This window comes from Mesoplodon mirus, assembly GCF_964341445.2.
Source record: "Mesoplodon mirus genome assembly, chromosome: X".
Taxonomy (NCBI): Eukaryota; Metazoa; Chordata; class Mammalia; order Artiodactyla; family Ziphiidae; genus Mesoplodon; species Mesoplodon mirus.
In genome coordinates, this window is record NC_138981.1 from 102,881,388 (window position 1) to 102,894,897 (window position 13,510).

Genomic DNA, 13,510 nt, shown 5'->3' on the forward strand with positions numbered 1-13,510 from the left:
GTCCAAGGCCACACACATTGGAAAGACTTTGGTACACACTGAGAAATCATTCAACAGAGAATATTACAAATGTCTATTTCTAACGCCAGTATGCGAGTGTCTATTTACACATACTTAGACCAGCACTGAGTTTGAGGCTTTTTAACCATTGTGAATTGAATCATTGCAAAATGGCATCATGTAACTTCATATGCATTTTATTAGTGAGAGTGAACTTTTTTTATTGTTCAACTACAGATGTGTATTGTGTCTATGTATATGCGAGTTGCCTATTCATGTCTTTGTCCATTTTCTTAAAATGGGTGCTTTGTCTTTCTCTTCTGGATTTGTAAAAGCATTTTCTATACTGAAGAAAACAAGATAGTTTTGATTTTATGGTGACACATCTACCCACTAAGTACTTAGCAATATGGGATTGTAGGCTCAGGGAGAATTCAGGACTGAGATATAAATTTAGCAGTGAGAGGTATGAAACTGGATGTGTTCTTCAAGAGACAGTACAGGGAGAAAAGAACTAAGGACTGAATATAAGCAATGCCCACAAGTAAGGAATGGGAAGATGAAGAGAATTCTTCCAAGGGGTGGGGGGATGATCAGAAAAGTAAGAGATGACCCAATAGTTTTCTATCACCAGAGGCCAAGATTGAAGTTAGGAAGAATTACAGAGAAACGACCATTGGTCTGGATTTGGTAAAGTCCACTGCTAACTTTTAGAATCCTTTTTTCTTCTGTATCTTTTTACCCGGTGTCCAATACACCTAAGTTAACTGGAAGGTTTGGGGACTAGGGAACATGGAATCTGGGTAATGCGTCTTTCTTGCTAATCAAGATTTAAGCAGCAAACTGTGTGTCTCAATCCTTGTAGTTGAGAAAGCTTCGAAAATGAATTTGTATATGCAGTTCCTGCTTTAGGAAATCCTGCCTGGCGAGCACCATTCACTCCTGCTTTGATGAATCTTAGAAGATGTCAAGGTCACCGTTATGAACATCAGTCCTCATTGTTCAGAGGTAAATACTTAACGGTGAAAAGGACAGGACACTGGGCTGAATGGACACTGACCCCTGGACAGCCCCTGGAAGTTTCTTCCCTCTTCCCTCTCTAAACCTCCGATAGCTTATCTCTTTCCTCTTTCTCCTTAACGTGGCCTGATTAATTGAGGTCCTGACTGCTTTGATTGCAGTCAATTGAATGTTCCCTGGATTACAAAGTGCACAAAAGGAGATGGAACTGGCAACTTGGCCCAGGACGTCTGACACTAAAACCTTAAGTTATCATCTTGAGTAGCAGGTGGTGCCATGTTTGACGCTTTGAACTGAGAGGCTAGAAAGGCCACAGCCAGCAAAATGTTAAATGGCCCATCTCCCGTGACCTGCAACCTCCCCTCGGGATCTACTCTACAGAGACTCACATGCCCGTACAAAGGTCCACGTACAGTACAAGGAAACTCATTACAGAATTATTTATAATACTGAAAACCTAGAAGAAAAAACAAACTAAATGTCCGACAGTGGGAAAAATATTGGATTGGCCAAAAAGTTCGTTCGGGTGTTTCATAGGTTGTGACAGAAAAACCAAACAGTTAACTAAATTATGGTACGTGCATATTCTGGTATATTCCGCAGCCATTAAGAAGAATGCAGTAGGTCTAGAAACAGAGTCACAGAGGTAGAAAATAAACTAATGGTTACAAGGGGGTAAGGGTGGGTAGGGATATATTGGGAGACTGGGATGGACATATACACACTACTATATATAAAATAGTTAACCAATAAGGCCCTACTGTATAGCACAGGGAACTCTACTCAGTACTCTGTAATGGCCTATATAGGAAAAGAATCTAAAAGAGAGTGGATATATGTGTATGGATAACTGATTCATTTGCTGTACAGCAGAAACTAACACAACATTGTAAATCAACTATACTCCAATAATAATAAAAAAAAGAATGCAGTAGTCTATAGGTACTGATCGGAATATCTCTAAGACATATTATAATATAGAAAAAAAGAAACTGTAGAACAATAAGCACAGCATGAGGCCATATATGCAAAAATACCCTCCGCATGTATTTGCACTTAAATGTATGTGAGAGAAAGGGGACTAAAAAGACACCCACCACACCTAGAACTCAGGGTACCTCAGGGGAAGGGACTGGAACTAGGGGCTTACTCAGGGGGGGTAGTCAGTGTGCTTCTGCATTGTTTGATTCTTTTACAGCATGAATGTATTCACACATTACCTGTGTAATTTAAAAAATATTTTTAATACACGAAAAGCGAGTTCTGGCTCAGCTTTGCGGCAGGGGTAATTAGGCTGCAGCGTCTGAGAGGAGCTAAAAGGCAGGCAAAAATGACAGCGTGCTCCTGAGAACTGGGAGAGGCCCCACTCCCCTCCTCAATTACATTTCCTGTTTTCTCCTCATCTGCAGTCACCTGCGGTCTTGAAATACATTATACCACATTTCATATCACAGGCAGAAACAACGCTGTCTTTCTCTTCCGCCTCCTCCCCCGAGGACACACCGATTGCGTGTTTTAATTAAATAGTCGGGAGGTTCGTGTTATGAAGAACGGGTGAGGGCAGTTCCAGCTGTGCATCGTTCTCCCCTTGCTGTGATTCTGAAAATAAAGGGTCCCATAAGCACCCAAGTGGACAACCCCTGCCCCCCTCCCCCCTTCCAACCTTTGTGGCATAGGACGCAAGCCATGTAGGTAGCCTCCGGAAACTGAGGACGCATCTGTGTCGACGGAGAATTTCTGGCCTCCGTTTAAAACTGGGGTGGCCACGTTAGTAGCTGTCATTCTGAAGGACATGATCAAAACAAAAAGTTTGGAACTCATGGCCAAAGACCGGGCTTGTCCCCAACTTTCTCCTCTGGCCTTGGCACAAATATGCTAGGAAAGGACAGAAACACTGAAATAGGATTCTCTCCGGCAGCCCCACGTGTCACTTACTGGTGGGCCTGATCTCTCACACCTTCCCTTCCCCTATCTCCCTCCCCAGCTCTGAATATCAATCTCTGAGAGACGCTGCAAATCTTCAGGACGCTCAAACTCAATGAATAGTTCAATGATGCATGATGGAATATTAAACAGCTGATAAAAATATATTCTCAGAATATTTAATGGCATAGGAAAATGATCACCAAATGCTGTTAGATAAGAAACAAAAACAATACCCTGTGTATACAAGATCATCCCAATCATGAGGGAAAAAAGTATGCATGCATTTTTAAAAACTTGGAAGAATATATACCAAAATGGTGAGAATGGTTGCTTTTGGCTTGGAGCTGCTGCTTTTCTGTTTTCCAAATTTTCTACAGGAGGCATATTTTACTTTTTTTTTTTTTTTTTTGGCGGTACGCGGGCCTCTCACTGTTGTGGCCTCTCCCGTTGCGGAGCACAGGCTCCGGACGCGCAGGCTCAGCGGCCATGGCTCACAGGCCCAGCCGCTGCGCGGCATGTGGGATCTTCCCAGACTGGGGCACGATCCCATGTCCCCTGCATCGGCAGGCGGACTCTCAACCACTGTGCCACCAGGGAAGCCCCATATTTTACTTTTATAATCAGAATTAAAATATTATTTTTTTAAGATTCTATGATGATACTTTCCTAGGCAGAAAAGTGGCCTCAGATATTTTAGCAAAATCTTTAGTTACAGCCAAAAAGTTGCTTTATGTACAGATAACCAGAAAATTTGGTGAAGTATTCAGCTTTCTGGCAGTTTTATTGTATATAAAACATTTATTTTCCCAATAATACAATAAAACCTTATTATTCTTCTTATTATAACATATTTATATGCAATATAACATTATTATACAGTATGCCTTATTCTTATAAAGATTCATGTGAACCAGGAGTCAAAGTCAAATTACAGACCCTGAAACATGCAGCAAAAAGTCTTGCTGAAACAATCAGGTGGATGATAGCCCTATCTGCTACCTCTCGTGTTACCAAGGGAGTGAATGCCACTTATTATCCCATATGATCAGCCATAAGAACCACAAGAGCACTGCTAAGTTCCCAGAGGTTAAAACAACAACAACTCCAATATGCCTAACACATCAAACGTCACGACTTCCCTGGCTCCGATTAAGCTGAGCTGAGAGGAAACTGACAGTAGTAGTGATGCCCTGAACTGGGAGAGAGAGATCTGGGGGCCTTTCCGAGGAGAAATAAAACCTGCCAAAGCTAGCAGCACCCCTTAGGGGCCCCAGTGCTTTTCAGTGGGGGAGCAGCTTAGGGGATCCTGACGAAGCACAAAGGAAAGCATTCTCACCATACAGGGAGAAGGCCCAGTTTTGGCAAATCCAATAGATGGAACTCTGGATTTTAATACACCGGATCAATTCCAGAGTGGCTTTTTTCTATAAAAGGATTCACAGCAGGATTCTATTAAATAGCCAGCTCTCCTAGTGCATGTAAAAGGGGATTCAATAGACAAAAATTCAGCTGTCACGTACCTTTATAGGAAGTCAATAGCTATATACACCTACACGGACGGACAGACAATATGTGAAGGGTTGTTTGTTTCTATTCCAGTTCCAGAGACCCTGCTGAGCTAAAAGCACAGACTTGCTTTCTCTACAGCTGTCTCCCCACCCAGCTCAAGGAGTCAAAGCAGGGAAGGGGTGGAGTTAAGTTCCGCCACCTCATTTGGAAGCAGAAGCAGGCAAGGACGTAAAAGAAATTAGGCTGGAGGAAACACAAGAAGTGTACAATGTCAGAGCTGGAAACACCCTTAAAGATCACTTAATCCAACCCGCGCATTTGACAAAAAGAGAAACAGAGACTCAGAGGCAGGAAGTGACTTGTCCCGAGTCACAGAGTGATTTAGTGGCAGAGAGTGGTGCTGGGACCCAGGGCCCTGTCAAGCAGACCGCCGCTCTCAAATGGAAAAGCTGACTCAAGTGGCACATAGATTTCTTTCTGCTGCTACAATTCTGGGACATTGGGCTTGTGGCTGATGCCAGTCGGGAGGAGAAGGGTCATGGAAAATGACCCAGAAGCCTGTGGGCTCACCAAGGCGCCTCTGGCCCACAGAAGGCAACTGAGGCGGTGGAGGCCAGGAGACGCTGGTGCCCCTCTTCTGCATCTTCTCTCCCGCCTCTAGCTCCCATTTCCCTCACTGCTGACTCAAGCCTGAGCCTCAGCCTGGCCTCTGCTCAAGAGCCCCAGGGCTACCGAACCCAACCAGCCAGATTCTAGGTAAAATATCTCCACCTCAGCCAGGGGTGACCCTTGCCCAGGGTGGGTCAACTTTCCCACAGAAGCCTGACAGATTCCCTTCAAATCAGGCCATTTAGAGTTTCCTAGGTGTTCTGGCCATTGTCATCTCCAATCTGTTAAAAAGAGAAAAAAAAAAAGGTTTACCCACAGGCCTCTGGATGAATGCCCAGCTGTCCTCTAGGGAGCCTGAATTTGCCTCTGCCTCCATCTGGTCTCATTTAAAGGGGATCTGAAAAAACCCAGTTCCTGCCTCAGCGCCAGTGCTCAGAGCTGGGGGCCTCTGCTGCGAAAGGAAACTGAACACGACCTCACACCTCATCAGGGCCGTGAAAGCAGAGCTCTGCTCCCGAGAGGGCCCTGGCAGGAGAAACCTGAGCCCTGGCTCCTGTCCCCAAGAAGGCCCGCGAATCTTTTGCCCAGTCACCTTTAAGTGAGTGGAAGGGATGACCCCACTGCAGGGCCAGCGGAGAGCGTGCTGCATAATTCAGCAGATGGCTGCCTCTAATGAGAAGACACTGCAGAAGCGGGAACGTTATCTCCCCCTCCTGAGCATGTGGTCCTTCCTCTGTGCAGGCAGCAGAAGCCTCCTGCCAAACCGAGGAGGAAGGGTCTATGTTTCAAATTTATTCTGTGCGCCTCCTCCAGTTGTTACTTAAAATAATCCATCATTACGTGGCTGGTGGCTCCAAGATTTTTATTTAAAGTATGGGAAAGGAAGGAAGGAAGGAAGGAAGGAAGGAAGGAAGGAAGGAAAGGAGGGAGGGGAGGGAAAGAAGGAAGGGAGGGAGGGAGGGAGGGAGGGGAGGGGAGGGAGGAGACGGAGGGGAGGGAGGGGAGGGAGGGGAGGGAAGGGAGGGAGGGAGGGAGGGAGGGGGAAAGGAGGGGGAGGAGGGAGGGGAGGGGAGGGAGGAGATGGAGGGGAGGGAAGGGAGGGAGGGGAGGGGAGGAAGGGAGGGGAGGGAAGGAAGGAAGGGAGGGAGGGAGGGAGGGGGAAAGGAGGGGGAGGAGGGAGGGGAGGGGAGGGAGGAGACGGAGGGGAGGGAAGGGAGGGAGGGGAGGGGAGGGAAGGAAGGGAGGGAGGGAGGGGGAAAGGAGGGGGAGGAGGGAGGGGAGGGGAGGGAGGGGAAGGAAAGGAGGGAGGGAGGGGGGAGGAGAGGGAGGGGAGGGAGGGAGGGGAGGGGAGGGAGGGAGGGAAGGAAGGAAGAAAGGAAGCCCACACATAGCCATGACTGTGCTATCTGGGGTTTAAGCTGAGAATACTTTTTAACATCAGAGAGTCTTCAAAGCACCCAAGTATACTCTTCTAGACCTCCATGAGTATACTGAGGTGGGGCTGGGGGGGGCGCAGTGAAAAGATGGGGAAGAGGGGACATGGCAGGATTTTTATTTCTTGGAAATGTGATGAAAAGGCCGGAGTCTTTTTTATAAAAACGAATCTGTGTCATCTGGAAGGTGTTTCATTGCTTCATCCACTGACCAGCAATAACACTTTGAACTAAGTCATTTGGTCTCCCTGAACCCATAAAATGAAAAGAACAGTAATACTCATCCAGGAAGCTGCTGGGGAAAATGAAATCATACAGATGGAAGCGTTTTGAGATCGTTGAAAGAGACACGCTACACTTATCTACGGTATTCTTTCTTTTCTTTTCTCTGTCTCTTTCTTTCTGGAATGTGGTTTTAACGTAAATGCAACTGAAAGCGCTCCTCAATTGTTCATGCTAATACGAAACCAAGGCTCCGATAATCCAGAAACCCAGGCAAGTCCAGAGATCAGTCCTATTTAGTTCTGGAATACCTTTATCCAGGGGACTTATCTTTCTAATTAGTTTTGCTTAGGCTAATGCAACGGGTTCGCTCCCTTACAGCACAAAAAGGGAGGGGCCATACTGGGTAACAAAGCCAGCAATTAATAGAAAATTTACAGCAGAGACTCTACAAAGTAAATGCTGTGCACATGACTGCAGATCAAAATCTCATTATACTATACAGACAAACCACTCAGCTGTAATGCAGTTTTGTAATAAGAATGCCGCGAACACTCACATTTCCAGGCTTTAGGATATGAAGAGGAAACGGGGCTTATACCGGCCTCTCACGTGGAAGCTCTGAGAGGGCTGTCGTGTGTGCCGTGGCCACCACTATATACCCAGCACCTGGCACAGGGCCTGGCAGAGTCGGTGCCCAATAAACACATGTTGAAGGAATGAATGAAAACAAAAGTACATGAATTAACAAATGAAATGTTCCCAGCCTGGGAGCAGAAGTGAGATCTCACCCATCTTCACACCTACCCTTTTCCTAGTTAAAGCCCTCAGCAAGCCTTTCCTGTCACCCACCGCCCCCCAGCCCCGTCCACTGCTGGATCAGGTCCCCTTGTAATGAATTATCCTAGCGGGCAGTAGCTCTCCTCTGCAGCACATCACAAAGATAACTATAGTTATTTGTGTCTGCCTCCACTACTGGACTGTAAACTCCCTGAGGGCAGGGGCCATGTGCATTTGTGAGGAGGAGGGCGGACACTGTAATTTCCCTCCAACTTTTAATTTTGAAAAGTCTCAAACACACAGAAAAGTTGGAAAATAGTACAATGATCATTCATATACCCTCGACCTAGATTCAAGAATTTTTAATATTTGGGGCCATGCAAATTTTCTTCAGTGCTGTATTCGCATAGAGGTATGGGTGGATATTGGGGTTTTCCTCTCCCTGCTTGGGGCATCATATGACTTCTGGTGCGAGGTGGTGGAGATGGCTGAGGCAGGGCACTTCAATGGGAATCAAGGTTAAGTGTCATTTGATAGCAAGACCAGAGTGCAGCCACCTGTAGGCGGCTGCCTTGGGACAGTTGCCCCGGAACAGTTGCCCCAGGCCCAGCACAGCTAGGGCAGCGTTAGGCCCTGCAAGCTCTTTCTTTAGGGAGAAAGACCATTACCTGGCTGCACCGTGCCTTGCCAAGTTACCTTGGACAAGTCATGGAACCTCTCAGAGTATATATTAACAGCAGCCCAAGCCATCTCCCAGGCAGGGGTTGGGGATGGAAACATCCCAAGAATCTTCTATAGTTCTCTAATTATTTCACCGTGTCCACAAGTTGTCTCTCCAACTAGACCGCAATAAGCGTAAAAGCCAGGAACTATGTTTACTCCTTTTCTCTGGTATAGTTGACCAGAGCCAGCCATACTGCCGGACACTTAGCAGTCAATCAAATAAACACTTGTGGACATGATGAAGAAACAGTTTTGTCCTACAGAATCTTTGTGGTGTTCATTCAGATGGGATGGGATTGTATTCCATACACAAAAGCTGAACTTCCAAGTTGCATGCATGCCCAAATAAGGATCCTATCCAGCAACTCTAAGGTCTGTTTTTGTCACTAATGATGTTACCTTACAAGCCAGAGTGACCCTCAACTGACTCTGGAAAGGCCAGCCCATCCCTCACACACACCAGAGCACTACTTGCAGGGCACCATGTCTCAGAGCTCATTAAAGAGAACTCCAGTCACACTTAGGTTTAGTCTCCAGTTTTCTTTTCCCAAACCCTGGATACTCGCTCACAGGAAGAAACAATCAGCAGCCAGACGTCCAAAGGCCTCCCGAGTTAATTCCATCTTCCCCTGGTGAATTACAACTTCTTGCAGACACAAAGGCAGGCAGAGAGACAAATGACACATAAACAAGAGCTTCACTGGCTGGGGGAGGGGGGCATGGAGAGTGACGTCAGTTTTCCCAGAAACCCATTTATCACGATAACAAGGTCTCAAGTGCTCGGGGCTGCTCTTTCAGCTTCAGAATCTGGTATACAATTATGTTCATCATACAGTAGGGCAAGGCCAGCCAGAGCAAACTGGAAACAAGCAAAGCAAACCAAGTGGCCCTAAATCACCCCCACCTCCATTTGCAGAACAAAGGGGATCTCTGGGTTGCCGGAGGTGAAACACAAACTTCTGGAATGTTCCCCTTTGCTACATCGGCCCTGCAATCTTAATTCAGGTTAGGGGGACTGGTGAGAGAGTATGGGCAGGTCGATGCAAATTAATTAGCTGACAAGAAAAATCACTAGTGTCCTTCTTGGTCACTAAGGATGGAGCAAGTGTAATCCAGGAGACTAATTCCTCTACATAAGGCATGCCATCTCTAAAATGCAGGTAATGGAGGAGCAGAAAGGCACTCTGGGAACCCTCAAAACACTAAAGCAATACATATTACAGTGCCAATCTTGGGGAGAAGAGAATTCTCTCAAATTCCATTATCACAGAGCACTGTCTCCCATCTTCTGCTGCTCCTTCCACATCATGACTGCATAAGGAGCTCCATGCTGGGGTCTTTCAGGGGGGTGGGGGAGGTTCCAAAGAAATCACCTTGCCCTTCCAAACAAGAACAAGAGGATGGAATAAATGTATCCATTTCCTGTAGAGGAAATGCTATCAGACTCTGGATTCAGATTTTGAAAACAAATCAGTTTCAATTACACCAAATACCTAGAGGCTATGTATATTTTTTGCACTGAAATTGCACTGCATGGAGTATTTTCTTAAATAAGTAAGCCACAAGGTTTAAAAACCGTGTGTGTGTGTGTGTGTGTGTGTGTGTGTGTGTGTTTCAGAGATTTGCATCAAGTAGTATTTAGTGTCATGGGATCTGACCTACCTCTACTTCACTCTCCTTCCTCACCTCAGGGTGCTGGTAATTGTGGGCTTCTTAAAATCCCAGATACCCATGGATGAATAGAAAGGCTAGGTTGTTCCCTCAAATGGAATCATCCCCTCCCTTGGCAACTAAACTTCTGGTCTAAAAAAACAAACATGGAGCCTCGGGTCACTTCAGTATAATTTCTCTGCACATCCCAGACTGGAAAACTTCAGTTCGTTAAATGAAGTTTGTTTTTTTTCCAGAGTCGGCTGCCAACAAAAAGAGAGAGAGGGCACCGATTTTGCAAGCGTCGCACTGATTTTCCTTAGTCCCCATAACAAGAAGCCAGCTCCACAGGTTTTGGCACACAAGCCCAGTTACACTGAACACGCACCGGAGACAGATCCCCCTGCCCAGAGGCCCGCAAAACCCTGGTCAGGTGCTCAGAAACACGCCGAAGTACGCAGCCAGCCACCTACAGGCCAGCGAACTGCACCGCACACAAACGCACAAATGGGACCCAGAGGCACACAACACAAGCAGACGGCGAGAGAAGCGTCCGGACCCAGGGACAAGCACCAGGGAGGCGAGCACACTCCAAGAAACTGGCGGACTCATCTAGGGTCAAAGACAAGCCAGGCACCGCCGCCCGCCCGGGGAGGCAGGAGCGCGCGCGCGTGCACTCATATGCACACTGATACACACAGAGACGCAGTCACATATGTAATGCATATGGAGAAACCCTACCCCAGCCAGTCACCTCCCCGCCCCCCTCACCACTCGCCGCCTCCTGCCCCAGGCTCACCCCAGCCCCAAGCCCCTCTGGCTGAGGAGGCCCGGGTCCCGGAGGGCTGCGGGGCGCAGGGGCGCGGCCCGGCAGCCAGAGGGAGCGAGGCCAGGGTGCCGGGGACCCGGAGGGCTTGGCGGCCAGTGCGGCCATTCATTCGGCAACGCCCCAGCGGCGGGGCCGCAGCTGCAGCCAGGGAGGCGGCGGCGCCGACTGCAGCTCTTGGGCAATGCAAGTTCAGTCGCTGGCCCGCAACCCGGACAAGGCTCCCCACCCGCACGCCACCACGGTTCTCGGGGACGGGAGGCTAGGGGACTGAGTCGCTGACCCCAGGAGCAGAAGTCCCGCCGCGCCTTGGCTCCTGGATGCTGCCCACTGCCCTTCTCGCGGTGGAGGCGGCGGCGGCCAGGTCCTCTCGGCCCTTCCAAGGCCCCCGGCCCTGGCGCTGGCACCCAAGCCCCGCACTCACCGCCTGGCGAGCTATATCGGCCGCTGCCATCGCTCCTGCCTCCGCCAGGGCTGCCACCGGCGCCGCCGCAACGGGAGCTACAGCACAGGAAACAGCGGAGCTCCTCCGACAAAGAGAAAGTGTTACACTTCAGGCGCGACCAAGTCCGGTGGGGGGAGGTGCAAGGGAGGGGCCCCCTCGCCGCGGCTCCAACCTCTCCTCTATCGCCCACCCCCTCGGAAGTCGGGTGCGGGGAGGGGGCGGATTTAACGCGCCGCTTCCCTCTCCCGCGAGCCTAGTTCCGGCTCTCCCTGCAACCTCAGTTGTAGGCCTTTGCGAAGGGGGGCGGGGGCTCCCCTCGGTGACCACGTCCTCTGCCCCTCCACCTCGCCACTGGGCTCCGTGGTACGTCCCGACCTCTGCTGAATTGTCTCACACACCCCTGCTCTCGCCTTACATCTCTGAGTCCCCAGACCCCGGAGGCTGGAAGGGAGCCCCCGCCCTTCCCCCCCCCCCCGCCGCGCACAACTCGGCGGCTGAGCCCTGCGGTTCTCCTCTCTCTCCTCCCCGCCCCCTGTACCCCCTCTTCCTCCTCACCGATATCTCTGGGTGCTTGGAGGGGAGCGCCCGCCGCTGGAGTCTCGCTGCTCCCCCACACCTCCCCCCACCTCCCCCACCCCGGCCCGGGAGTGCTGCTGGGGCGGGGGCGAGTTGGAACACCTGCCGCCCCACGGTGGAGCTTAGAAAGGAGGCGGTTGGGGAGAGCCGCACTGCGGGCCCAGCAGTTGAGCTGTGACCTGCGGAGTCCGAGGCCAAAGGTCCTGAGACGACACGCCCCTTCTGCCCTGGCGTTTCCACGCGGCGGGTGTTGTGGGCTGTCTTTTCCGAGCTCACCACCGTTGGGTACTTAATACAAACGGACCCCACGCCTCCTCTCCCCACCGGGCCCTAGACGCTCAGCGTCTGAACGGAGGCTCAGACGACTCACCCCCTCGTAGTGCCTCGACCGCCGGGGAGTCTCAGAGGAGGGGCTTGGGGCTGAAGGCTCCCAGCTCAACAGAAGGGGATATTGGGGAGGGGCGCGGAGCTGCTTCCGGTGGCTCTGTCCCGCCCCCTGATTTCCCCTTAACCTTGGGTCAGCCCGAGACTAGGCGGCTGCGGCGTGCAGAAGGAGACCCCCCCCGAAGGCAGAGGCTCTGCCCGCCTGCTTTCCTTTTCCTCCCGGCCCACCGCCACCGCGGGTCCCCTCCCTTGCCCTCGGCACCTCTCCGCCTCTCCGGCCTGTCGCCCCGCACCCCCTCTCCCGGGAGTGGCCCCTTGTTAGCTTCTAGTGACTGGCGAACCCTGGCAGGTTTCGCGTGCCCGAGGCCCGAGCGGGCGGGACAATCCCATTCCACTCCACTCCTTAAGGGGGCAGGTGCCCTGGTCTCGGAGAGGGACTCAGACCCTCGAGTGGAACCCGGGACCGCGGGGGGAGACAGATCCATGGGAGAAAGCTGGGCCCGCGAGGGGGCCGGGATGCAGCGTGGGAAATGGCCCAAGGCGGGAGCGGTTGGGGGGGGGGGCAGGAGGGAGGAAAGAAGAAAAACGGGAACCTACGAGAGAGAAGAAGGGACCCAACCCAGAGGCCCGTGCGCGCGGGGAGGAGGGAAGGCAGAGAAACGGGTGGCCATATGAAGCGCTCCCCTGGCAGTTGATTCCAACTGCCGGGACAGTGCTTCTCACACTGTCTCAGGGAGCTTTTTACGTGCGTGTGAACCTTGAGAACAAGGACTCCGCAAAATGCGTCCCCCAGTGCCTAGTTCGGGGCCTGGCGTCCACCAAGCACCCAATTAAGCATTTCCTGAACAAGCGGGCAGAGGATTTGGATTGGGGGGAGGGGTACAGAAGAAAGAAGAGACACAATCAAGAGGTGACTGTAGGGACAGAAGAGCCAAGTATTGGAGGTGCCAACTGTACTGGAGACCTAGGAGGGACCGAAAGACAAGAGCCTGGCACAATCTGGGACAGTACAGGGGAGTTCTGTAGACAGACAGTGCAGGCCCACAGGGCAGATGGTGGTGGCAGAGAAGAGGGGCGGCTGTTGTCTCCGAGGCCCGCCAGGGCGCTGGGGCAGGGCCTGGGCGAGGCGCCAGGCCCTGGATTGGGGTGGCAGCCACGTGCGGGGGCAGGGCTGTATATGAGGAACCGCTGTAAGGCTGGGCCGGGACCGGATGGGGGCGGGGAGTCAGAGGGGACTGGCCGCTTCCAGACTGGGTGTCTGACAGGGAGACAGGTCTTCCCTGCAAAGACTGGGGCATGGAGGACGGGGAGGGGCTGGAGGTCATTAGCTCTGACCCGGACGTGGGATCTGGGTGACGGCGGGACGAGAGGCGCACATTTGGAAAGCAGAGCTGAGAGCTGATACCC

The 13,510-nt window shown here is 51.0% G+C and overlaps 1 protein-coding gene across 8 annotated transcripts in view; it reads right to left on the reverse strand.

The window, feature by feature from the left end:
* The window catches only part of SEPTIN6 (septin 6), a 72,544-nt gene extending 60,796 nt beyond the window's left edge, over positions 1–11,748 (reverse strand). For 3 of the 8 annotated variants that reach the window (XM_082610844.1, XM_082610845.1, XM_082610843.1), the window contains exon 1: positions 11,123–11,420. In XM_082610844.1, the coding sequence (XP_082466970.1) occupies positions 11,123–11,152 (30 nt within the window). In that variant the 5' untranslated portion in view covers positions 11,153–11,420. Of the gene's footprint in view, positions 1–11,122; positions 11,424–11,698 lie in introns of those variants that run through there. The other 5 variants (XM_082610846.1, XM_082610847.1, XM_082610841.1 and 2 more) reach the window with 4 other exon arrangements.
* Between the last annotated feature and the right edge of the window lie 1,762 nt (positions 11,749–13,510).